Source organism: Semicossyphus pulcher, unplaced genomic scaffold, assembly GCF_022749685.1.
Source record: "Semicossyphus pulcher isolate SPU_LCO1_2020_fin unplaced genomic scaffold, fSemPul1.0.p SCAF_1, whole genome shotgun sequence".
In the NCBI taxonomy this organism is placed as follows: domain Eukaryota; kingdom Metazoa; phylum Chordata; class Actinopteri; order Labriformes; family Labridae; genus Semicossyphus; species Semicossyphus pulcher.
Genome location: NW_027211603.1, coordinates 26,928,585 through 26,956,558, shown reverse-complemented (window position 1 = coordinate 26,956,558; position 27,974 = coordinate 26,928,585). Strand labels below are relative to the sequence as shown.

The window sequence follows — 27,974 nt, the reverse complement described above, 5'->3', positions numbered from 1 at the left end:
GTAACAGACTCAGCAGCGTTGACACTCTCAGGAGAAGAAGAAATAGAAACCAATGGAATTGACCCTTATTTCATTGGCTTGTTTGTGTATGTCAGCTTGCTAAACACACTTTGGACACTTTTTAATCGCGAATATTTAAGTGTATGTTTCCCATGAGAAGTGGACAATGTCTACTAGGGCTCTGCGAAGACTGAAAGGGAAGCAGCGGGGTCAGGAGGCCTTGGACCTCGGGGAGCTAACTTTGGGTGACAACCCGGAGGAGCAGGCTGCTGCTGGGGAAGAGGAGCAGCTGGAAACGGCTAGTGTTTCTCCCCCGTCTAACATAAAACCCAACAGCCGAAAGGCAAAGAAAAACAAGGCTCAGAAAAACTTCAGCAACATTTATGAATTGGTAAGATGACTTGAATAACATTAGGATGTGTGTCTTTATGGTCATTTACTGTTACAGTCAGCTCTCTGTTTACAGCCCTTGCTAACACAGGCTAGCTGGTGACGTTAGCACACCTCTCAGTTTATTAAACGTTAACTAAACTCAGGTACAATACATTGTAGGTTAAGGTTACATAACAAGGTGTGTATAACAACAACAACAACAACAAAATTACAGAAGCCTACGTCACCAGCCTTATCTACCACTGGCAGGTAACATCATGTGTACTTTCTTTTTCTCTTTTTGAGGCCAAGATAGTTATCTATTATTGAGTTTAGTAGTACTTGAATTGACATTGCCATTTCAAAAGACCTATTCTGATAAAACATGTTATTTGAAGTTATTATATTATTATTAAACAGTCAGGATGTGAGATTTCTTACGTGTTATAAAGCAACGTATGACTGTAAATCAATACATTATTATATCTAATTATAATCCACTTTGCATTAACTTTGTGGCTGGAAGTGAAGCTGGAATCCTTTGACAAATTCATAATAACTATGTGTGCAATAGACCTACATGCTTCTTTTTCTCAGGTTCTCAGTTTTAGTACACTATCTAACTACTTTACAGGTTGTAAACTAGGCAAGATGTGTTCAGAGTTAAGATTCATAAAGACTGAAACTCTAGACTTAAAGATACTTTTCACCAAAACATCAACAACCTATGGTATGCAAAACTGACTTTTTATATGACTTCTCTTGTCCTCTTCAACACATATTGTTCATGAGTAGTGGTTGACTATCATTGTTGTAATCTTTGCATGAATTAAGGAAAACGTTTCCTAAACTTGGACAAAGTTTGTGACAATGTTCTATCTACCTATAAGGATGTAACTCACTTTTAGCACTGATTTACCCAGTTAATTTTCTTGGAAATTTCTCATGTTTGCTAGATCTGTGACGCAGACAATGAGGCAGAGAAAATCTCACCTGATGAAGAGGCAGAGAAACCAAATGGAAATTGTGGCACAGAAAAGAATGATAACAGAGATGTTGAGAAACCAGAGGAAGCTAACACAAAGGTAAAGATATAAAAAATGTATAAGCATTTCTGTGATCTTCAAAGTTGACTTAACAAATTGTATGTCTTTGTATATATCAAACTGTCATGTCTCTTCTCTTGAACAGTCTTTGTCCGGAGACAGAGTTAAGAAGAAGAAGAAAAAGAAGAAGACCAAAGTGACGTCAGAAGGTGGACAGGTATATTTGAAAAAGGATTCTTTATTTTCTCTGGCAGGACATTTGTAGGACTATGATAAACTCAACCAAACCCACACTGTTCTACAAGATAACGATCAGGTTTAAAATGTTTATGGTTTGTTAATGTTCATTGCATGAAATGAAAATAGTTTTAATGATAATGATATTGTCATGCAATCCATCTTACAATGAATATTCACAGTGTTCTTTTTGTTATTTTAATGACTATCAGGAGGCTGCACCAGACGATGACATTGACGTATTGCTGCAGAACCTGGAACAGTCTAATGGTCTCAGTTTGCAAAACGAGGACTGTGGAGGCCCTGACAGAAGATCAGTTCTACACGTGGAGCACAGGTTAGGAGACAAACTTCTACAAAATAAGTAGATTAATATGAGATATCTTTTCATTGTTCATGTTTTTCACCACACAAACTTGATTTTGGTCTTGACAGATGTACTAATCTCACTGGTCTTTTCCAGTAGTTGTATTAAATAGATTATTCCACTGTGTCCAATCTATAATTGTTCAAAATAAACACAATTATTTGTGAATATGTGCCTGGAGAATGGAAGCTTAAATATATCTTGATCGGTTTATAACTGACATGACCTGACTGGGTCAATGGCTGACTGTAGTAAGTGAGAGGCCTCACTTACTATTATAAAGCTTTCTCTATGATTAGCTATCTGGTACCACATGGTGGAGCTTAGCTCCCAGAAAAAGAGCAAGCTAATTGGAAGCTGTGCACTTCAGGTTAGCACTGCAGTGAATCAACACATTTTAAAATTAGTTGAAACATGTTGCACCTCAGGCGACACAGCCTGTGATGTCAGTGCAGCCGATTTAAGGTCATTTACCCGTGTCGATTTCAAAGCATGAAAAACACATGTTTCCCTGTTTTTGTTCATTGACAGAAGATTAAGTTACGCATGTAGAAGTTGTATTTGCTAACATCACACAGGCACAGCGCATTTTAACAATGCAATCAATTATTAATTAACTAAACATAACAAATAATAACAAGGTGGTCACACACTCTGTCAAAATCATATATACAACTCTTGACAACAATTTATACACCAATAATGGCATCAAACATTTAACCGCTCTCAAAGTTTTGTTTTGCTTTTTTAGTCAGAAATGAAGTGACAGAGTTGAAAGAAAATTGGCCCTACTGAATGAGACATTAGGTCATGAAATTATTTATGAAATTAATTTCTCTCAGATTAATAAAATACATTACAAAGGAATCATCAACACCCTTTTCCCATTTTCAGTGAAAAACATATTAAAATGATTATGGTGTGTTTTCTGCAGTGATCTGTACCAAACAAAGATATTTAATAATTACGTCTGTGTATGACGTGTAGGCCAGAACATCTCTGCAGCACAATATTTAAATTAAAATGGTATTTTGACAGACATTTCACCTTTAATCAATATTGCACCTCCTGTGATTTGAAAAATGCAGCAGGCCATGATGATGATTGTGATTTCGCTTGAATTAATTTCTGTTAATTATTCAGCCCTAGTATGCATGCAGAAATGTTTGGGTGCACATAATAATATTAATGTTCATGTATGTATATGAATATGTCGTTCTTCCTTTTTTTTTCTCTCCTCTGTTTGTATCACCAAGTGTAGAAAACACGAAACAGTTTTACTTAAAGCACACGTTTATATATCAGAGATTTTCTGGATGCAATGAATCAGAATTTGTTGCAATAAAAGTATAAAAAACAGGCGAAACATCAGATTACAGAGATTTGTTTCACTTAGGTACACTTAATTATTATCATTATAATCATAATCATAATTATCATTAACTCTAATGTTTGTGTCTCACTGCTGTGAAAACTGACTCATTTGATCTTGCCTTATATGTATACTATCTGCTCAGTATGGTGATGCATTTATTTGTTGCATTTGTAAAGTAAGAGCACACATTGACTGACACGTCATCTGAATCCAACATGTTTGCTTATTTCCCTTGTAATATATTTACTCAGCTGGGTCACATTGTCGGGTATCCTGTCCAGATGTTTACTGGTTTTCTGCCATTTTATTCCAGGAATCTCAACCCAGAGACGGAGCTGAAAAGATATTTTGGGGCTCGAGCTGTTCAAGGGGATCAAAGGTAGGAAGAAAAGGAGACCGATTGTGACGTTTGGATTTTATGCTTTATGTATCTGTACAATATTTTCCAATGCTTTTTTGTTGTTTTTCTTTTGACAGGCCGCGACAGAGAAACAGACAGTTTCACCGTAGCACCTGGATGACCAGTCCTAAAGACAGCTGGCCTCGCTTCAGCCGCCCAGGTAGGATTTTCCTGACAGTCATGTGAAATATTTTTGAATATAATATTTCAGGCTGCACATTGAGTAGAATAATACAGTTAATAAAACAGAAATATACAATATCAATTACATTGACCCCCCCTTACATCCTGTTTTTGTCTTGTTTAAAAATGTAAACACTTTGGGCTTGTGGTGCCCCTATGGTATAAAGTTTTACGCCAAAGTCACATACTCTCCCCCATTATTCTGACACTGTTTAAAATTGAATGGCCATTTAAATTGATATTTAGTTTTACATTTGACTTTATCCTCTAATGTAGCCAATTATAGAAATTTGGATTTGTTTTGTGGACATGACGGGGGCACAAACCGTCCCTTACACGCTCTCATTGCTCTGTATCTTGTAATCCGAAGGAAGCGCAGGCAACAAGACTTCCTCACTGTGTTCACACTGAATGTCACCATTGATGTATTTTTTTGTGTATTTTTTCTGTCATTTGTTCAGGCTATGGTTTTACTTAATCCAGATCAGAACACGTAGTTCCTCGTTCAGACATTTACGGGCTCGCTCAGACTGCTCCTTTGTAGAAATGCTCAAAACAAAATATTTTTATATTATATGTTGTGTAGTAAACATGAATCTTTTTTTAGACAGAGATCATCACACGCAAAATGTCCATCGTTTTATAACAACGTTACATCAACACTAAAATCCAGGGTTTAGGACATCCTGTGATTAAGCTTCTCTGTTATTGCGCTGAGATTCCCTGAGAAGACAGAATTTATAGTGATTTTAGCACCGACAGAAAGTGTCAACAGGCAAACAGGTAACAGGCAATCCTGGTCAGAAATGTGTTCGATAAATCATTTTTATTTTTTATTTATGCTAATTAAAGTTATAATCTTGAAGAGGTCAGTTTCGCTCTTTTTTGGCGGCACCTATGGCGATAAACGGTAATTGCAGGAGCACACTTCCCAGATATCCAGACAGTGCTGCATGTGTGACGTCCACGGTTGGCTCCGGTTTTAACTCTTGATTTTCCTCACTGACGGTCGCTTTCCTTTTCAGACTGTTTGCTTCATCTGAGCGTCGAATTTGTTTCTTTTTCTTTGGATTTTCACTTATTTTTGAAGTTGTATCTGTAGTCATCCATCTTTTCTTTGTTTGTTCAGCCATAGTAGATTACTGTTTACTCGCAACACTAACAGAGACCGGAGAAGCAGCCGCTTAGCTCCGCCTACCCTCTCTGACAGACCAACCACTGCTGGGTGATGGAAAACGCGTCACTAACTGGGCGCCGCTTGTGATTTTTTCCATGAAAGTTACCCAGACACCCAGTCTGTCATTCTTGCAGAATGCAAAGGCTTTCATCAGTGGGCCACAGGCTCAGTCACCATTGTGTTACCTCATTCAGCGATAGATAGAGACTTAACAGACATTTATTGAAATGAAAATCTTCAAGATTATTACTTTCAGCAATAATGTTCTTTACTGTGACTTAAAACTTGACGTGACTCTTACGCAGTGAAGACATTTTGTATCATAATCAGATCTTCTCATTTTCATTTCCACTCTCCTGAAATAAATATATCTTCACCTTGTATCACCCAACTGCGTCTTTTTTATGTCTTGTTGCTCTCAGCTGTGCTTCCTGTCTTCACAGGAGTCTCGATGACCTTACTGCAGTCAAAGGATGGTATTCAGTACTTTGCCTTTGAGCACAGCCGGGACTACCAACAAGTACAGTTCAAGTTTTTGGATGCCGTCGAGTCCATGGATCCCAACAACATTGTGGTAAAAACATTCATCTAACAGTGCAAGTTAATGCCTGTGATGTAGTTGTCTTCACTTCCAGACTGGAATGTGTACAATAAACACTGACACAGGCCGTTATGGTCTCATAACATTATGCACACATAGTTTTCTGTTTCAGTCTTTTAAAGTCTTGACTGGGCATGACACAATTTTATTCAAACATCAAGTTTAATCTTGAAAAAGTTATCTTACAGAGCAGGATTAGACTGTACTCTTTACACAGTTTAGATCCAGTTGTCATAACTTGTGACTATGCTTAATGGATTGTTTTATCAACTTCAATGAACTATCCAACAGACTTGTGTTTCTCCATGGAAAGTGATGGATATATATGTACATGTAAAACCCAAGGCAATTTCATTTTACCCACATGTCCATTCAAATACATGAAGAAATCTACAGTAGCAGAAATAGTGTAAGCTATGGAAGCCTTAAGGTGAAAATTCATTCATTTTTTTAGTCTAATCTTAACAGTTTCCTCTCCTCTGATTTTTCAAGCATACTCTTTCAAAGATTTTTTGAATCTGAGAAATATGCGTGGAAAAAAGTTTTGCCAGGTTGAAAAAACTTATTTTGCAGGGATAATTTTTCAAGTTTACCTTTTTCTTATTAAAGCTCCTGTGAGGAGTTTTTTGATGGTTATGAAACTGACTGAAATTAAATCTGATTACTCTGTATGACCTACAAAAGATTGCAACAAGATTCATTATTTCTATATAGTAATTTTTAATGCCTGAAACTGCTGGCGGGGGGGTAGGTGTCAGACGAGGAGATTAACTGCACGCTGCCTTTGTTTAGATTTTCCAGGGCAAAAATGTAAAGTGAGTGATGCATATGACTGTCAAAGAAAGCAGGATGAGATTTGTTGATAAAAAACACCACTTAAGCATGTACAGGACAAAATCAGCAAAGAGATAAGAGGTACGGCTTTGTCCACAGGGGGCGCCAAAATCAACACAAAGTTCCTCACAGGAGCTTTAAGTGAAAATAAATTGCAGGTTATAAAAATGTTGAAATGTTCCTGGCCCGATTTGTTGTTGCTTTTTGGCCAAAGAGGCTGAAGTGCAGCACTACTACATTTTCTAAAAAGGCCTGAAAGCATTTATTTTTCTCATCAATGTCATTACTGACTGTTGGTTTAAATATGTCAAATTATAATTTAAATGCATCCCCCCTCCCCATAATATGAAGTAGTGATGAATAAATTGCCTAAGATTTTTTTTCCACCTCCTGGAATAAATCATTTCTACGTCTATATCAAATAGACGTAGAAAATTGATCCCCAGAGCTTTTTTTTCTCAACTGCCTCTCAGGGCTTTCTCAGAAACCACAACCGCATTTTTATAAAGAATTCGACCCCTGTATTATAAGACCTACTTCTGTTGAAAATATGTCTCCTATCTTGGCTTTGTAGATGCCTGTCAATGTCACAATTTTCTCCTTTTCTGTGCAGGCCCTGCTACAGCTGAACCCGTACCACATTGACTCCCTGCTGCAGCTCTCTGATGTCTGCCGCATACAGGAGGATCAGGAGATGGCCCGGGATCTCATTGGTGAGAATCATGGTCTCCTTCATTAAATAGCAATATCACTGTACCAAAAGCATCAATATAAATGTGTTTACTACAGAGCAATGAACAACATCTTTAAGCAGTGTTTTTAGAAACAAACCCACTCCTCAAAATTCCTCAAAAAGTCTGCTTCATGCACAAACTCTTCTCTTCAGTCGGATTGTTTTACCAAATTTTGGCATAGACGTGAAATAACACAGTCACTCTCCAAACATGTTTTTTTCTGTAAGTCAAAGTCTGTTTTCCTCATGGATAAGCTGACCTTACGTATACATTATTATTATTTTTTTAAATTCATCCATTTATTTGCTCCCAATAGGGATCTGGCTGGGATCTGTTTTATCAAAGATTTTCATGTAAATAAACGTCTGTTAAGTCACTATCTATCTCCAAATGAGGTTATACAATGGTGATTGAGCCTATGGCCCACTGATAAAAATCCCAAGCGGCACCCAGTTAGTGGTCTGCCAGACAGGGTAGGCAGTGTTGCGAGTAAACAGTAATCTACTATGGCTGAACAAACAAAGAAAAGATTGATGATTTCAGATACAACTTCAAAATAAGTGAAATTCCAAAGTAAAAGAAACAAAGTCGACGCTCAGATGAAGCAAACAGTCTAAAAAGGAAAGCGACCGTCAGCGAGGAAAATCAAGAGTTACAACTGGAGCCAACCGTGGACGTCACACACGCAACACTGTCTGGATATCTGGGAAGTGTGCTCCTGCAATTTATTTATTGCCATAGGCGCCGACAAAGAGAACGATTAGCACTTTAAGCAAATTAAAAAAGTGTTCCCTTTTGGTCATAGTTCTAAAGTATTTTTATGTTACAATGGAGCTTAGCATAATTTGGTGATTCATCTTATCTATGTCATCATAGAAAATATTAAGCACATACAAAATCTTTGACTGTATAATTTTGTTGACATTGTTTCTTTTTTGTCTCTTAGTAATACCATAAAAGCAACCAAATTCCTCTTGTAATAATGTGTATTCTCAGGTGGCTATATGAAGTGCCATTTTTACATTTACAAATCATCTAAAAAATGTGTTTTAAAAATGATACAAACACAACATTAATCTCAAAGGTCTCTTTCCCGGACTGATTTAATAACATGCCTTTATATAAGTGAGACAGAGGTTTTTAGTTGTGGTCTTTGTGGTGCAGATTCCTGCAGGTGAGGTTCAGGTCAGTGAGAGGAACATAACTAACAGAGTGCTGCGTGTGCAACGCTGTTTATCTCAGTATGGCTTCCGTCAACGTGACCTGTCTAATCTGCTCATGCTTAATTGGAAAAGGGTATGTGCATATAACTAATTAATAATATGATTGTTTTTCAGAGAGAGCTTTGTACAGCTTTGAGTGCGCTTTTCATCCTCTCTTCAGCCTGACGTCAGGCACCAGCAGACTTGATTATATGAGACCAGAGAACAGGTTGGTTCGTTATGTTGTACTCTTCTTTTGCTTTTGTCAGACACGTTTTCTGTGTGATGTGTCAGTGTAGATAATACTTCTTCTCTTAACTGTGTTTGAAGTGACACAGACATCCAATAATATGTTGTTCTCTGTTTGCAGGGCGTTTTATCTGGCTCTCTACAAACACATGATGTTCCTCGAGAAGAGAGGATGCCCACGGACGGCTTTGGAGTACTGCAAACTGATCCTGAGGTACACACGGAAAACCTTTTTCTATTCTTTGTAAAAACCAAAAGTATTTAATTATTCAGGGAGTTATTAGTAGCTCAGTAACTAATCAAATCAATAAGATTACGATACAGTAAACATTCCTGCTTAGCCAGTACTGTGAGTTATTCTAGCTTTGCCCAGATGTTACGTTACCAGACCGTGGACGGAAAGGCGTTGCTGTGCTGTGTTGCAGCTTGTTAGGCCGACGATCCTGTTGCTCAACCGGGCTGGGGGAGCAGTGGTTCTGGTGAAGTTGCAGTCGTTATGTTGGTGTCCAGTTGGAGGGAAACTGGTCCTTCGTTGCTCCATTGTCCTTATTTGAAAAGCGGGCAGAGTCTTTCAGCTGCTGCTAAACTACGGTTGCTTGTTCGTGCTGAGTAAACCGATAATCTTATCAGCAGGATCTTGCATCGCTGCTGAGGCCTTGCTCTGTTAGCAAGCCATGAGAGCTGTTGAATTGGAGGGAACTGCAGCAGCAGCTTCAACCTTCTTGGAGGGCCGTGGAGAGCTTCTGAGCTTCAGAGCTTCAGAACAAAAAGAACCCAAAAACAATGGTGGTCTTCCGGTTTTATAGACCTGGCCAGGGGGAGGTGTGGAAAATGGTGATGTTGGTGGTTAAACCACAGCGGGGATGGTGTTTGGCTTAAGCCTAGACGCCCACCATGTGACCTGTGTCGATCAGTCAAGTTTTGTGGCTGGCAGTGGATTTAGTGGATCAGCGTGTGTTTTGTCCAGTGTTCGGCGCGATCCTTGGTGTGATCCTCGGCGCGAACTAAGGTGGATCCATGAACGGATTTGGCCAGATTGTCTGTGCAGGTGAAAAGGGAATACAGCCAGAGTCAACAAGCTTCTGGTGGCAGAGGACACAGGTGACGAGATGCGGTGCAGCGATGTGTTCAAGTTACTTTAGAAAAGTAGGAACTTTTACAAACTGTCTCTGTTTAATCAGCGTGGAGCTGATTGCGCACTGGTGCAGTTAAAGTTCACTTGAACGAGAAAAATTACCTCCCACAGGACTCAAGTCGCTGTGGAACGGCTAAAAGGGAAAAAGTACCTCCTAATGCAACTCTGGCTACACATGAAAGGCAAACACGTGGATTTCACTGGCTTTTATAACCTCCATGAAATTCTGGCTGTGTCATTGGGACCCCCTTGGGTGCCCTCGGCTTTCCTCCAATGAAAGGGGGGATTTCGCCCTCCCCTACTTTGCACTTAGGTGTGAAGGAAGGAGCATTCTGGGACACTGAGTCTTTGTGGTGTGTTAGTACCCTTATCCAGCTCAGCATCTCCCAAGTAGGCCTCTCCTTTGTTTGAGCCACACGGTGAGGTTCCAATAGCTGTGAGAGAAAAAACGCTGCACCCGGCAAGAGAACGCTGCACGTGGGTTTTGTTTCTATGACAGCAATAAGTTGTGGGTCTGTTTTGTTCCCCAGAAGCAATCGAAGGTCTCCATAATTCGTATGCCCTGCTGATATTGACTCTAGTTTTCCCCCTGACGTCGGTCACATTCCTGTTTGGTCAGACGGGCTTCACTAGAAAAAACTGTCTCGTGTTGCACACTGTTGACTGTAGTGGCGTAGAATGAGCTCTTGGCAGAGGTACTCGCGAATGCGCAGATATGTCACATCCTCTTGTTTCCCAGAAAAACCGTCCCGAGTGCTTTACGTAAAAATCAGACCACAGCTTTTAAGAGGCAATGGAGGAAGTTGGGGAAGGTCTCAATGTATCAGTTCCTCTACTATCCCTTCACACATTGGCAATAACAAATGATATTTGATTGATGAATTTATGTAAAATCTTACATATAGCCCCTTTAATAGATTTTTTTAAAGAGAAATCATCTCCACTTTAACTGGGACACAGTTGAATAACGGCTTACGTAAGGTAATATGTTTGTTAAAGATGTTACACATTACATCATTTAAACTGACAATAAAATCAAGTGTTTAATTCTCAGAATATGACATGAAAGCACCTATGTCATACCAGGACCGTGTCCACTTACATAAGTCTATACACACACTGAGAGGGCTGTTCCCACACGCTGCTGTAATGGCTCAGGCTTTACAGCCTTTCATATAATGGTCAATGCTTATCTGAGATTTCCATCAAACCCCATCTTCCTGACTTCATAACAGTTATGTTCTGGTCCTTTTGTAAAGCAGCACTGTGGGAATGAAAGCTGACGGCTGCAGTGGTTAAATCACAGATAACAATTATTGATGCCAGAATCTAAAGAAGCTCAGTTTGAAGAAGAATCTCAAATATTATGTTATTAACGATTTTATTTTTCAAAACATTTTATTTAATATCATCATGCGTTCTCGGATCATATTAAGTGCATTGTGCTGGCTTTTGATGAGAACCAGAAAAATCTGATTTAATTCACCATCAATTCCCGTCACAATTTGAGCACAGCACACTGAAAAGGAAAGTCACTCGATGGTTACTTATGTTACTCAGCTGCCCAAGCTTCAAAATTCAAACAGAGCAAACAGAAGGACATTTTTATGGTGTCTGGTTTTAAATTTGTAATCTCGACGATCTCAGTTTTGTTCTCTTTGGCGGCATCATAAATAAATGACATTTGTGGAAGCACGCTTCCCGGATATCAACAACAGTGCAGCAACAGTGTTGCGTGTGTGACCTCTACGGTTGGCTCCGGTTGTAACTCTTGATTTTCCTCGCTGACGGTCGCTTTCCTTTTCAGACTGTTTGCTTCATCTGAGCGTCCAATTTGTTTCTTTTTCTTCTCACTTATTTTTGAAGTTGTATCTGTAGTCATCGATCTTTTCTTTGTTTGTTCAGCCATAGTAGATTACTGTTTACTCACAACACTTGCAGAGACCGGAAAAGCAGCTGCTTAATCTACTATGGCTGAACAAACAAAGAAAAGATGGATGACTACAGATACAACTTCAAAAATAAGTGAAAATCCAAAGAAAAAGAAACAAATTCGACGCTCAGATGAAGGCAAACAGTCTAAAAAGGAAAGCGACCGTCAGCGAGGAAAATCAAGAGTTACAACCGGAGCCAACCGTAGAGGTCACACATGCGACGCTGTCTGGATATCTGGGAAGTGTGCTCCCACAATTAACGTTTATCACCACAGCTGACAAAAGAGCCAAAGAGAACGAAACTGAGATCTTTGAGATTACCACTTTAAATTGTATGCGATCTGTGCCTGTTTTTATGATCTTGAAGTAACTTCAGATTTAAACATTTAAATTTAAGCTAAAAGTCGCCTGTACCAACAATGCTCGTATGAACAGATTACACAGGTTGAGCAGCTGTAGTGTAGGATGACCCTTTTTATTCAGATATTTGGTCTGTCTCTTGTTTACATCAAGTCCTTGCTCTAATCATTTCTTTGTGCTTTTGTGTGTTTCTCTGTCATCAGCTTGGACCCAGACTCTGACCCACTTTGCATGCTACTTCTCATTGATTTCCTGACGCTGCGTTCCAGAGAGTACCACTCCCTCCTCCAGTTATATCAGGACTGGGAGGTAACGTTTGCTATCCTATGTAGATGTTTGCATATGTGTGTATGTGTTTGTGCCAGTGTTTGATTTTCAGGGTTTTTTTATTGTGTTTCAGGTGCACAGAAATCTGTCCCAGCTGCCAAACTTTGCATTCTCCACTGCACTTTGCCATTTCCACCTCAGTCAGCAGGAAGACTTGGATCCTGAAGAGGGGGACAAGCAGAGACACAAAGCTGACGTGATGCTGCAGAACGCTCTCATCATGTTTCCTGGAGGTCAGACATGATATCCCTTCTCTGGCTACTTTACAACGTTTATGAGATGACTAAAAGGATTTTTTGCAAATAATACTACTTACAACTTCATTCTAATCAGGAGGTTTAAATGTGAATTTCCTTTTAATAATGTTACTGTAAATATGTTTCCTGCAGTCTTGATGCCTCTGCTGGATCTGTGCACTGTGCAGCCAGACACCACGGTCAGCTCTCATGCTTTTTTTGGCCCAAAGAGTCAGATAGGGTAATGTATCCTCTGTTTTCTTAACTGTTGTAAATCCAGCAATTACCAGCACTATGACAATCACTACTATTATCTTAATTTACCTCTCTCGACCTCCTGTCTCCAGGCAGCCTGCAGCCCTGGCTGAGCTGACCTCCCTGTACGTGGGGAGGACTTGCAGCCTGTGGAGGGAGGCAGCAGTGATGTTGTGGCTGGAAGAGTCTGTGAAAGAGGTGCTGCGTCGAGTTGATGCCAAAGACCCACTGGTGGAGGACTGCCAAAACAAGTAAGATCTCAGTGAGCTGCTTTGATGCCACATGCCACACATTTCTGTGCAGTTACCTTCATCTCTCTGTTTCAGGAGGAAGCAGAGGTACCAGAGTGCGCCAAGGAACATCCATCGTCACGTCCTGCTCTCTGAGATCAAAGAAGCCACCTCAAGTCTGCCTCTAGTAAGCACGGATCAGAAAGTACTCTTTAACACAACATTTTCTCCTTTACACCAAAAGACACTGACAGTGTGATGTGTATGAAAAGGATCAAAACTACAATTTTCTTACGCACTCCAAAATACATGTAGCCTCTCGCTCCGTGTGCTCACATTCTGTGATCTGCTTATTACAGCGTGTATTAGTGCATGCTCCAATTCTCCTTTTTTTTCAGTTTTTATTCTTTTTATTTGTTTTTTACTCAAGAAGAACACAACCAGTTGAGAGACAAAAACAAATCCAGCATTTGGGAAAAAAAACACTGGTTTATATGTTTAAATACAACAAATACAAACAACAAAGCGCTCCATACACAAACCCTGTGTCTTTATTTTTCAGTTCTCATGACCTCCGATCAGCCTCTCAATATTAGATTCGAAGTACCACTTTGTGGCCAGCCTCGCCCTTTTACTCTTCAGGAGAAGACCACACATTTCTTGTAATTGGATTATCTTTTCGGATTTGTCGGGAATGTAACCATTTAAAGTCATTCTGCAAAAAATGTAACCGCAGACTAAGAGTCATAGCACAAGTTAGTGGCTGGGGAGGCTAAGTTACTGAAGACATGCGCTCGGCAGAAAACAGGTTTGTACAGGGTAAGTGTCAGTGGAGTATGTTGCCATGTTCCCTGAAAAAACTCTACCAGTAAAATGAGCTTCAAAAAGGAACTTAAGAAACTGATAAGATGCATAAAATAAAGATTCAAGCTTCCGGTGGGACGGCAGAGCAGCATGCACGGCTGAGTTGAGAGCTCCCCCAAGCCAACACGATAAACTCCGCCAAAACTCGACAAACTAACTCAGAAGGGTCTTTAACCCCCGAAAATGAACGGAGGAGCAACTAAAATAAGGACAAAAAGAAACCTGGACAACCAAAGTAAAGAAGTAAACTGTCCGACCGATGCAAAAAGTATGCTAACACCTGAAGCTAACGACGCCACGGCGGTGTTTCAAACCAGTCTGGAAGGCATCAGCAAACAGATTCAAACCATGCAAAACGAACTGAAAACAGACCTCAAATCGGTCAAAGACGAAATTACAACCAGAATGAGAAATGAACTGTCAGAACTCAAAGATGACATGGACCACAAATTCGCCAAAATAACTACAGAGATAGGAGAACAGAGGGAGAAGGTGGACGCTGCTTTAACTCGCATTGAAGAAGCTGAAGCTTGGAGCTCCGAAGCGAACTGTGCGCTGCAGGAACTGATGATGGAGCGGCAAGGAATGATGGACAAGCTAGACGACCTGGAAGCGAGATCCAGAAGGAACAACCTGCGGATTTATGGCGTACAGGAGGATGCCGAGACGAAGAGCGACTCGGTGGCACAGTTCATGGAGAAATGGCTCCGAGATGAGCTCATGATAGACGCGGATCTCCAGATACAACGCGCCCACAGAGCTCTGGCACCGAAACCTAACGCAGGTCAGCCTCCCAGATCAATCGTCCTCAGCTTTCAGCAGTACACTATGAAGGAGATGGTATTGAAAAAAGCATGGGAGAAGAAAACAGTCAAACTCGGGGCTGACAGGATTTACTTTGACCATGATTACACTGCGAGGACGCTGCGACAGCGTAAAGCCTACACGCACATCAAGAAGATCCTGAAGGGAGAAAGCATACGCTTCCAGACCCCCCTCAATAAGATGCGCATACACTGGGAAAATGGAGTGAAAACTTACAGAAGTGCAGAGGAGGTGGCCAGCGACATGCGGAGAAGAGGATACGAGGTACAGGACGTCGGGGGAGACCCCGGGGAACCCCCCCTCCTTGAGAAGCTACAGGCGGCTGGGACCGCGACATGGAGACACATCAGAGGCGACAGAGGTCTGGAGACAGGGAAACGTGCGAGAGGACGGCTGCAAGCCTTTCAACGCAAGGACAATAACGCAAGATGAAAGACTGGGCCGACCTGAACGTCAAAGAGATGGAGAATGGCGGACTTAAAACATCTTAGAAAAGAAGAATGTCAGGTTTGAATTTGTCGAGCCTGAGAGGGTTTCTGAGAATAGACATATTGGCTTAAGAGGGATAAAAACACGGCTGCCTACAATAGAGCTAGCTAGTGTGAGTAGAACAACTCATCTTGGGTTGAAACTCACAACTGGTTGGGGGCCCTCCCTACAAGGAAGGCTTTCCCCCTCAAAACAAAAAGGGAGTCAACATGTAAAGAAGGATGTTGACACCTCTGTTTGGAGGTCACCTATGTTCAGAGTTAAGGTTAAATGTTCTAACCTGTTGTTTATAAAGTTGATGGTTACTTATGAATGTGTTACTGTTAGCCTGTGGTTGAGTTATTATACACTGAATAGATCCAACTATCTATGCAAGAGGGGATAAAGTTTATGTCTTTGAATGTTAACGGACTAGGAAACCCAGTCAAAAGAGCTAAAGTAATGGCTAAAATTAAAAAGGAAAAAACACAGATTAGCTTCCTACAAGAAACACACTTATCACAAACAGAACATGAGAAATTGAAAAGATTTGGATTCAAAAACACTTTTTATAGTTCCCACACTAATAGTCGCAAAAGAGGAGTAGCAATCCTAATATCTAACGGGACCAAATTTGAATGCCAAAAACAAGTAAAAGATAAAGAGGGACGATACATTATGGTGAAGGGGTTAATTGACCAGTAGTTACTCTGGTGAACATATATGCACCACCTGAGAGCAATAAACAATTCCTGAAATCCCTCTTGGATACTATCGCTGTTGAAACGGAGGGCATATGTATATGTGGAGGAGACTTTAACATAATAATGGACTATGAATTGGATACAACCAGCTTAAAGAGAAATAAAAAATCTATTACAAAATTGGCTAAAAATACATGGGAGGAAATGGGCTTTTATGATGTGTGGAGGGATCTGCATCCTCTCAGGAGGGACTACAGTCATTTCTCAGCAACACACTCCGTTTATTCCAGAATAGATTACTTTTTTATGCAGAAAGGGAATGGAGATAGAATCCAAGAATGTCAAATTGGGGTGTCTGATATGTCTGACCATAGTGCCATTTACCTGAAGGTTAAACTAGATAATACACATAAAGATACAATATGGAGATTAAATGTAGGAATATTAAATAATAAGTCGATAGTAGAGCAAATCAAGAAGGAGATCCGAAAGTATCTGGAGGAAAATAATAACGGCGAGACAGATCCAGCTATAGTATGGGACGCATTAAAGGCGGTCATAAGAGGAAAACTGATTGCAATCACAAGTAACCTCAAGAAAGAAAAAGTGAAACAATATAAGATACTATTAACTGAACTGAGACAATTGGAACAAAAACATAAAAGAAAAATTGATCATAAGACACAACAACAAATGAAAGAGGTGAGAAAGAAAATTAATGATTTATTGCAACAGGAAATGGAGATAAAATCAAGATACTTAAACCAAAATTACTATGATTCCGGCCCCAAAGCAGCCAAATTACTGGCAAGACGAATACGGAAACAACAGGCAGATTCCAAGATCCATAAAATACGTGAACCAAAAACAAATCAACTCAAATATGAACCAAAAGAAGTTGAAACCATTTTTAGAGACTATTATAAAGAACTTTATACCCAATCATCAGCCCCAAATCAAAATGATATCAAAGCTTTCCTTGACACCTTAGACCTACCCACTATAGGAAAGGAACAAAACAAGTGCATAACAAGAGAGATAACTATAGATGAGATACAGAAAGCAATAGGAAAGCTTTAAACAAACAAGGCACCAGGTAGTGATGGATACCCTTCTGAGTGGTACAAGAAGTTTGAAAAAGAGTTGTCACCCCTACTCCACACTTCTTTTAATTGGATTATGTCTAAAGAAACTATTCCTCCTTCGTGGAAGGAAGCGATAATCACAGTACTACCTAAACCACTGAAGGATAAGGAATATTGCCAAAATTATAGACCGATATCGATTTTAAATATTGATTACAAACTCTACACCGCCATTATATCAAATAGGCTTAAGCCATTCGTACCGGACTTAATAGACGAAGATCAGACTGGCTTTGTTATGGGTAGACAAACTCAAGACAACATTAGAAGAACGCTACACATCATACACAAAATACATAGAAATAAGATACCATCAGCATTGATTAGCCTAGACGCAGAAAAGGCATTCGATATGGTGAATTGGGACTTCTTATACTTAACTTTGGAAAAATTTGGATTCAACAGAAAATCAATTAATTGCATTAAGTCTATTTATAACACACCCACAGCTAGAGTAAAAGTGAATGGATCTCTTTCAGAAAGGTTCATGTTAGAGAGAGGAACTAGACAAGGCTGTTGCCTTAGCCCTACTCTATTCGCTCTGTATATAGAACCATTGGCGCAAATGATCAGACAGGACACTTCAATAACAGGAATAGACATTAACGGACATAAACATGTAATAAGTCTCTTCGCGGATGACATTATGATCCAACTAAATGATCCAGTTAACACCTTTATGCATCTAATGAAAATTTTGGAACAATTTGGCTCATATTCTGGTTATAAATTGAATATACTTAAGACTCAAGTCCTCATGTTTTACTGCTCACTAGATCAAAAACTTAAAGAACTAAAAATAAAGTGGGATGCAAAATCACTTCAATATTTAGGAGTAAAAATACCTAAAAATCTAACAAACTTGTATAAATGCAATTATGGACAAATTGATCTCAACATAAGGAAAGATATAGACAGATGGTCCACGTATCCATTGGAATTGTATGACAGGATAAATGTGACGAAAATGAACATTTTACCACGTCTGCTATATTTGTTTCAGTCTCTTCCTGTGAGTATACCACAAGTTCAATACACTAAGTGGGACAAGCTCATTTCAAGATTTATCTGGGAAGGTAAAAGACCTAGAATACGTTATTCCACTCTTCAGTTACCCAAAGATAAAGGAGGAAGGGCTCTTCCGAACTTGAAGGAATATTATCATGCAGCACAGCTCCGTCCGCTTATTCACTGGTGCAGTGTAGATTATGTAGCCCGATGGAAAGATATTGAAATGTCCACACATAAATACCCGATTCAAACAATTATAGGTGAAAAAAAGATCCCAATCCATGTAAATGAAGTACTAGACCTAGACCCAATAACAACATTTACTCTAGAAACTTGGTACTCTATTGGTAAACAACTAAAACTGGGAAAGGAACTTGGCCTATTAAGATGGATAGCATTTGATGATAAATTCGAACCAGGGAAAACTGACATCCGATTCAAACAATGGGCAGAAAGGGGCATAACCGCTATGTGCAAAGTAAACAAAAAGGGCGAAATGATAAGCTTTCAAGAATTAAAAAATACATATCAATTAGTGAATCAGGACTTCTTTAGATACCTACAAGTGAGGGATTATTACAACAAAAAAATCAAGACAGGAGAGGAGGAAGTTCATCCAATCATTAAGGTGCTAACACAAGCATATAGTAAGGCTATACCCAGAGTAATATCAATCCTGTACCGTTGTCTGATGGAATCTAGATGTGACTCAACATTATATGTGAAAACCAAATGGGAAAAGGAGCTGGATGAGGAAATCCCAGAGAGGATGTGGTATGACATGTGGAAATCTCACCTGAACACGACACAATCACAGGGATGGAGAGAATTTGTTTGGAAGAACCAGATTCGGTATTTTATCACACCCAAAATTAAAAGTAAACAAACAAAGACTCAACAACCATGCTGGAGACTATGTAGCCACATGGAACCAGACCACACACACATTTTCTGGAGTTGCATGAAAATACAGTCTTTCTGGGATGGTATACATTCAGTTCTTTGTGAGGTCTTGAGTTACAAAATCCCGCGAACGTGTCTTGTACTGTACTTGGGACATGTGGAGGGAGCTGTGCACAAAAGAGACCAATATTTGGTCAAGATCCTCCTTGCTGCTGGAAAGAAGGCAATCACAAAGAACTGGCTAAAGACGGACGCTCCAAATCACAAAAAATGGCTGACCATCATAGATGATATTCAAAAGATGGAGTATCTTACATACAGGATACGGATGAATGAAGGACAATTTGAAAAAGACTGGGGAAAATGGTTAACCTATTTAACAAAAAGACAACGATACAGCTAATAATGATGCCTGGATAGAAGCTGGATTCATTTACTCCTGCAGGCTCTGTTCATATTTTGTTATGTCTTTGAAGGGTTTTTTTTGTTTTTTTTTCAAGAATGTGAAAAATGTGAAATTTATGTGATACATTTTCATAAATAAAAAAGTAAAAAATAAATAAATAAATAAAGATTCAAATGTATATTTATACTAGATACACTTTAACTAAAAATAACTTCATAATAGTGGGAAATTATAGTTTGAATACACATATTGATATTTGATGTGTTTAAATTGGAAAGAGTACTGCCTGAGTGACATCCTACCTTTCCTCTGTCTTCTGCACTGAGCGATGTTCACTGAAGTTGATGGTGTTTTTTCGAGAGTGGGGTGATATAGGGTACTGGGTGGGTCAGGGGATTTGGGTTGTGGATCAGTAAGACGGTATGATGGTTATACTATCTGTTGTCTCTTGAATGTCATTTTATGTATTGCTGTCTCATGAGTGGACCCCAGGAAGTTGCTGCCAACAGTTCACAGATCATTTATCACACAGTTTTATTCATAAAGCATAATTATGGTCATACAAGGCAAAACCTTATATCAATATAAGCAACATCAAGGGAAGAGTTTATACTTAAAGTAAATCTTGATTCAGAGACCTTCAGACAATCATAAAACTGTGCCATATCTTCACAAAGCTTATAATGTTGGTCCTGTGTGTGTTTGTTGAACCCTTACCCTTGTTTCTACATCTTTCTTTATAGTAGTACAACATTCTCAATAAAGTGCTGATGACCTCTGGAATATTCATGTATTTATGTACTCATGCAGAGGACGTGACTTTAACCTCGCTATTTTGTTTGATACTGTCAGGAGGTGACCAGTCAGCCGGTGATGGGCTTTGACCCCCTGCCTCCACTGGACTCAGTGATGTCATACACCCGACCAGAGAGGTAAAGAAAGACCTGAACATCTGTCCACATGAAATCCACTGTGCAGTCGAAGAAGATGCAAATATTACCAGCAGCACTTACATCCGCAATTGTCTTTGCACTTTTAGGCAGCATGTCGGTGCATCCAATGAGAGCACTCTGTCGCTGTTTTTCCGCTCTTTGCTGCCAAACTTCAACCTTCAGGTGAGTTGTATGGAACATTATTGATAGCTCTGATAGGAAAGAGGCCTACATAAATGAACTGATTATCAAAGACTCTACAATCCATTAATTCACATTGTATTTATCATGTTTAAAGTGCAAAATTAACTTTTGACACTTAATCGTAACATTATGAGCTGGTGCCTCCTCAACCTGGATAGCAAACACTAGGCATGTCACTGAAAGACGAATGTTGTTGCTTGAATAATAAAAACACTTCTTTGGACACGGATAAAGAACCCATGGCTGGATGAGGGGAAATCATGTGATTAACAGGGAGTGCTACATTCAAAGAAGCCTTTTTTAGTTCAACAGAGCTTTATGAATAACTGCTACTGAATACTTCTTGATGCTGTTATTTCCTGTAAGATGTTGCCTGTTTTTATTACATTTCCTGTCCACGATCTTTGACGGAGCACAAAGTTGATCTGGTAAAAGGTTAGGACAGCGGTCCTCAAACGGCGGACTGGGACCTATTCATAGTTTTGACAAGCGCATCTATTTTACCCTGCGCAGCTCTTGGTCTATGCGGTAGTGATTTGGGGGGTCCAAGAAACTCGCAGATCAATTAATTCATTGTAAATCGCCACACATGACGCTACTCAGCCAATCAAATCTGTCACTCAGATCGCGACTGACCCAGTGTGGGTGTGTGAGAATACAGGTACAGACTGACGAGCCAGCCGACAGGAGAGTTACAGAGACGCAGTGGGAGAAAATAAGTGAGTTAGGGAAAAGTAGACATGGCGTGCTCTAAAATGAGAAAAGTAGAGAAAACTTTCAACTTTTAAGACTGGACAGACTCGTATGTGTTCTGTGACTCTGGCGATTATTAATCGCGGACATTGTCTGACACTGTCACTCCGTTTGTCTCTGTCAACAGAGACTCCAGGCTGCAGTTTAGTTCAAACACTTCATTGATAAACCTGAGAGTTACACAGAGCTCCATCAGGCTTCATCATCATGACTAGTTTTCCTCTTATTTCTGCAGTTCTGTTCTCATATGTACCGGTATGAGCCCTCTCTCTCTCCCCCTCGCTCTCACTTTCTCCAGCAGTCCGTTTAAATGTTATTTATTTATTTCATAGTCATTGCCTGTTTTAAAACTCACTATGACTCACCAAGAGAAAAAGTCAAAACATATAATAAAATTTGGCAAACATGAAATAAAAGATAAAGTGAATCCTCCTATTACGGTCAAATGTTTGAAATATTCTGTAAGGAGGCAGAGAGATAGCAGCTTAAGTGAAGAGCTGTCTCTCTCTTTCATTTGATTTCTGCATGGACAACATTATACTACCAGTAGTACCAGACGTTATATTATTTGTTTTCATTTACAAACGTAAAGACACTTCCATCACAAACTGGGGCACAAAATAAACCAATATTACAGGAAATAAAGGTTTCGACACACAAAATTTCCTGGGGGAGAACGCCCAGACCCCCCGACATACAAACACACATTATATTTCCTTACCAATATTGAAGTATTCATTATTATTATTGTTAAATTATGAGAGCTCTGTGTTAAAGTCATTAGCGTTGTTGTAAAAATTATTTAGCCTAATTGTATTTTCTTTTTTTGATTTGACAGACGTTCAAAATGTATAAATGTGTGGTACTGAATCATAACGCAGGTCAGACATTATGATGTTCTGGACATCTGCTTGAGAAAAAAACTCTCTAACTGGACCTCTCTCAAGTTTAATTGAGTACCCCTGGGTTAGGAAATGGCTCGGTTAACGATTACTAAACAATGCACCCATTTAGCAGAAGGTTCCCCTAGTGCTGCTGGAAACATCTAAACTGTTTAGATCTGGCACAAATTTTAACAACACATGTTTTTCACTGATGGAATATTAGCTCCAAAGACTCATGGTCACCCTTGGGGATGACAACACATCAAAGAAGGCATATGACCTTGCCCAGTTAAAGCTGTCCACCCTTTCCCTGTGCCACTGAACAACCAAACAATTACCACATTCATGATGTACAGAGCTGTTTGTGGCTCTGACTTCTCTGTCTTAACAGAGAAGTTCAATATTAACTTGATTTATATCGACAACTTCTTTGGTCAAACTTGAATGTGACCTGAAACTAGAGGCGCAAAATCTTTGCTAATGTGTAGCGTGTTCGGGCCTGTGTCCACTTACAGCGTTTTTTGCGCTGGCAGCGCCCACGACCTCAATTTCAGAGTGTTTCTCCCAAGTATCTACTGTTGCTAGGTTACTAAAGTTATGTGGCGCCACTACCGCTTCCCTTGGTAAGTCTGTTTCAGATTGATCTGTATGTTTAATATTTGCTTTTATTAAAGGAAATTTAGCAAAGAAAACATCAAAACAATGGAAAGGAATCGTGTCCTGGCATTAGCAGCAGCTCAGACCTGGAAGTTGTACCCTCGAAAAAAATGAAAGGATTAGCTTCTCCTCCGCCATTGTTGTTGACATTGTAAGTCCCGCCCCTTTTGATTTTGATTGAGGGAGAAGTGACATTGATGATCGCCGCGTTGTTCCAAAAGTTGAACTATTTCTAACAGAGAGAGCTGTGACAGCTGATGCTGAGGCCGTTTTTGCGCTGAGGGCGCTGAAAACATTGAACTGCACTGGTTTTGTGTAGAAAATAGGTGCTGCCAGCGCATTAAACACTGTTAGTGGACACAGGCCTTTATGCAGATCATTCTTTCTCTCTTTTGCTTACACCTGAATATTTTACAATTCATTTACATATTAGCTTTCTTTAAATGTGATGGCTAACTTGAAATATGCTCAATAAAAAGAAAAAGGAACACTACACTGTCCTGCTAGTCCTGCACACTTTATTGCAGTGGACATTTTTTCTTAGTTGGGAGCAAAAGACAGAAATAAGAACCAGGCTTATCTGTGGCTTCCAATGTCTACCTTCTTTGGGCACTGTGGACATTTTACACTTAGACGTAGAGAATTAGAAGTACAAGTTCTTCTGAAACCACAAACCCAGTCAGTCCAATGGACTTTTTTATTATGAAAAATAACCAACGAGTTATAATTAGATTTTGAATTACTTTAAACATTAGGAATACATTCGTCAATTTAGGTTGAGGTTGATAAAACACAGATTAAACCCTTTGACTAGTCCTCAGTCCATATTGTCCCCAGCAACAGATGAGTGTTTGCTCTTTCTGCTCAATTGCTCCTTATGGTTTGCTTCGCTTCCCTTTCCTTTTGAGAGAGATTGTGTGAAAGAGGACAAATTTACAGAGCGACATGAAAAAGTATCTGTGTCCATATGGTCTAAGAGCACACTGATAAAGGCCACAAGTTACTTAAAGGTGTGTTGAACCTGATGTTGTGTAAACATTTCAATATGAGCTCTCGACAGCCCTGCAGTGCTATTATACATAACTAACGAACAGCTGTCATCGGATATGCTATTATAAGTAATTTATTTGATGTTTAAAATAGAAATGATCTGGATGTGATTTAAGTGCATTGGCTATCATATAGCCCTCTTTACAGGCTTTCCACTACTATTTGTGCTTGTCCAGAGGAGCAAGGTATACGAGGGGGGTGGGTTTCTGTCAGCTGTCTGTTTTCTGATGTTAGGTGACCGCTGCGGTGTAAAAAGCATTTGAATTCAAGACTGTAGACACGAGTTTGCGTTGACAATTTTCTATCTCTGACCATCAGTCAGTACTGGTTTCTTAAAACCATGAAGGTGATCTTTCCTGAGCCGTAAACCATCAGTACGAGACTCATCACGAGACAGAGCGCTGATAAACAATGTTTGAGGTATGAGAGCTTAGACTGTATAAAAAAATTGACGGCATGACAGCTCCTTAAAAGTGAAGCCAAAACATTTCGGGCGCCCCCTGCTGACTGGCTGCACTATAGGTCATAAAGCCCGCCTCCTCCATGTTAACAGATGGGACATGAGTCAAACTAAAAAATCAAAAAACACGCCCGATAAATGTTTCTCAAACATGGTTTCTGTCATTATAGTTAGTTATTATCATGCTGATTTACATCCAAGTGTTTATTTTTCTGACAAGTTTATTTTTAATTACTTATTTGATGCTGTCAAAATGATGATTGACAGCTCTGTTGACAAATTAGGCTCCTGCAGCCAATCAGTTCTGGGTGAGCAGAGCGGAGGACGATCCGCGAGTAGAAACGTAACAAAAACAATCACTACAGTCATTGAAGTTTCCTTACCTGTGAACGTTAACCTCAGACCAACACAGAGAAGCTGTTCTGCTGTTAAACACGCCGGTGTGCCGGATCTTCGCTGTTTTTTCGCTAAGTTAAGTGTGTGTTTGGGTTAGCGGAAGCGGCTACGGTCGCTTCACTCGCCGATCTCTACTGCGCAGACTCTGGATCCGTATGACGTCACCATCGCAAGATGCCTATTTTGGCATTAATTACGTACAATTGGAGCAGATGGAGACTCGTTGTCCATCTATATATACAGTCATTGATTCAAATACACACTTTGGTCTGCTTTTTATCATGTTTTGTTTTGTTCAGTCTCATGATAACTGTGGACCGAAGCTATCTGACATTTTTCGTGCCAATCGTGAGAGCATAAAAAGTAGAGTATTAAGGGATGAAAAACTGATTATCAAAAAACACTCCCTATTTCATCCAAAATGTCACAAGCCCCTTTTACATTAACACTAACCATAACCAGTTCAAGGCAGAATTATCACGCCTCTGTTATGTTCCGTCTTCTTTGTAAAACACCCGGAGGGAGAATGGTGGGGCGAGGTCGTTCCGCCTCTGAGCCGGCATTGGAGATAGTGACAGAGGCGTAATGGCAGAGCTGGCAGGGCGGAACAGCGCCATGTGTGTGTATGTAAAACACGCCGTTTGTTTACACTTTTTGCTTCTGCAACGCCGGAACGCTATTTTAAAAACACACACTGGGGCGGCTTTACAGCGTGGCTTGGTCCAAAGTAAAATTACAAAGGCGACATGTTGGCGGAGCTTCGTTATGGCACTGTGTGAAACCGCGTTGTAGAAAGGGCTACAGTCTTGTCGGATCATAAATTTAAAGGTCCCCTGTGGAGTTTTTGAACACTAGCTGCACTATGGAGCATTTAGTTTCTCGTCGATGTGCACAAAAAGTTCAAAACACTTCCAGTTTGTTTTCTCAAATCTGAGTCTTAAAAGCCAGTGTGTAGAATTTTACAAATTTCCATCTTCAACACCCCTCAGGAGCAACAAATAGGTGCTGTGCCAGATGGCAACTTACATAACATCAAATAGGTCTCCCGTGACAGTATTAGTTGAATTGTCTGAATGCAGCAGATTGACTTAACCTTTTTTAAATAGACTTAACCTTTTTGTTGCTTCTCTTAATAAAATAACAACTTAACTCAAACTGACAATCTCAAAGATTTCAGTTTCGTTCTCTTGGGCGCCCAAAGATTATGACTTTAACTGAAACTGGACTGTTGTTGCCAAGCAACCCAAACATTCTCTTACACTCTGCGTCTACAGGTACATGTATCTGTATGTTTTAATTTATCATCAACCAGTGAAATAAGAGTCCGCTGTGTGATTCAGAGGTACCAGCTTGTTCAGTGTAGACATACACAGTCTGCTGTAATGTTAATTAACAGTATTTAGAACACCTGGCTGAGGCAGAGTGATGTTGTTCTCTAAATCAGCACTCATGGAATACCTCTTATCCAGAGCCGTATCTTCTCTTATCTAATCAGTACTAACTGTTGTATAATGATCCAGACCCGGTCACTACGAGTCTGGTTTATGTCCAACAAGAGGCCTTTAACAATTTAACAATGTCTGAGGTGTTTAACAGTTTAAAGTTAGGGGATCATACATGTCATGTGAAGATAAATATGTAAATATTTGAAGTTACAAAGTTGTGTCTTTATCATTTCTGTTCTGTTAGTTTATAGTTTGTAGCATGAAGCAACTGCGCCTACTTACAGATACATATACCGGGTAAACCCCCACATAAAACATATAGTGGATCAGCTATAAATGCTTATCGTTAACAGATGAGCCCAAGGCATGTCTCCATCAGGACAGCCCATCTATCTTGATAATGTTTTCTACTTAAAAGAGAGGAAGAGATGCAATATGGATAAAAGAAACTTAGCCTGAGGGAGATATACAGCCATGTCTTTCTTTTAACTGTTGTAATAAAGTTATGTCACTTTTTTTAATAAGATCATGTTATTTGATACAACGCAGCCCCAGATAACATTGGGGTCTGTTATTCAACACACAAATGTTAAGTAGGACAAATCAAAACATCAAATACCAAATGTTTTTATTTATATTCTGGATATTTGTATATTATTAACTCACATCTCTTTTCTTGTTAGGGTGGACTCAGGCAGGAGGACGACATGGAAGTAGCTCGAGCCGGCCAGGAGCTGAACCAGGAAGTGGATCGTCTGATGGTGGCAATGAGGGAAATGCTGGCGAACATCAGGTTTCAGGAGCCACCAAGAGACGACAACCCCTACAGAGATGAGGACGAGTGGGACTGAGAGCGGAGGGAGACGGAGGTGGAAGTTTGGATGAAGAGGCAACCAATAGAAAGAGACTAAATAAAGTTAAAAAAAATGAAAGTATTTAATTGTGTTTATATTAATTGAAAAGAAATGAAGTGGGACGGTTGGATAGTATTTTTTTAAGAATCAAAGAACAGGAGGAGGCGGCACTCTGGGGTATTCGTGAAGATTGTAAAAAAGGACCTGAAACGGATTACCGAGTTGAACCCATCACTAAAGTTGTTTATAATGAATCCTTTCTTATCTTCAGTCAAAGCCAGTTCAGCAGAACTAACACATAATGGGATCGACTCTTCTTATTCTGCTTTCTGGCTTTCAGAGAGTTCTTCATGGTCACAAACAGTGGACGTCTTTATGAGACAAAAACAGTGGAAACAGTTCTTATGTTGAGAGCAGTGTTCAAGTCTGTATCAGAAATTCCAAATTTATCAGCAGAAATTCACTTTAATGACGTGTTTTAAATCTCCCGTGAACCTGTCCTTGATGAATCGGATCAACAGTTGTAAACTTTGAATGAACACAGGTAAAAAAATGAAGATTTTTAATCATGTTTCATGCTGGTTGCTTTTCATGAATCTCTTACTGAGATCTTCAACAGAGATACAACAGCCCTACAATTACATTCAGTTATTCAGAGACGCATGTGTGAAGGTTTGCTGTAACTATAACTGTGTACAGAGATTGCTGTAATGTACAAACAATATTAAGTAAAGAAATCAAGTAAAAAAAGTCAATAAA

The 27,974-nt window shown here is 39.6% G+C and overlaps 1 protein-coding gene across 1 annotated transcript; it reads left to right on the top strand.

Annotated features, from left to right (window-relative positions):
• The first annotated feature begins 91 nt into the window (after positions 1-91).
• Positions 92-27,974, top strand: tcf25 (transcription factor 25 (basic helix-loop-helix)). Its single transcript, XM_069658021.1, has 18 exons — positions 92-391; positions 1,329-1,457; positions 1,564-1,635; positions 1,868-1,992; positions 3,711-3,776; positions 3,875-3,957; positions 5,601-5,731; positions 7,206-7,305; positions 8,664-8,757; positions 8,899-8,991; positions 12,410-12,515; positions 12,607-12,766; positions 12,923-13,010; positions 13,117-13,275; positions 13,351-13,441; positions 20,433-20,512; positions 20,620-20,695; positions 27,045-27,974. The coding sequence occupies exons 1-18, from the start codon at positions 167-169 to the stop codon at positions 27,210-27,212; spliced, it is 2,046 nt and encodes a 681-aa protein (XP_069514122.1). The 5' UTR covers positions 92-166; the 3' UTR covers positions 27,213-27,974.

What these genes read in the sequence shown, in the direction of transcription:
- tcf25 (XM_069658021.1), top strand. Translation starts at nt 167, where the DNA reads ATGTCTACTAGGGCTCTGCGAAGACTGAAAGGGAAGCAGCGGGGTCAG. An exon ending in TGACGTCAGAAGGTGGACAG is followed by an intron (nt 1,636 to 1,867) that starts GTATATTTGAAA and finishes AATGACTATCAG; the next exon opens with GAGGCTGCACCAGACGATGA. An exon ending in TCATACACCCGACCAGAGAG is followed by an intron (nt 20,513 to 20,619) that starts GTAAAGAAAGAC and finishes TTGCACTTTTAG; the next exon opens with GCAGCATGTCGGTGCATCCA.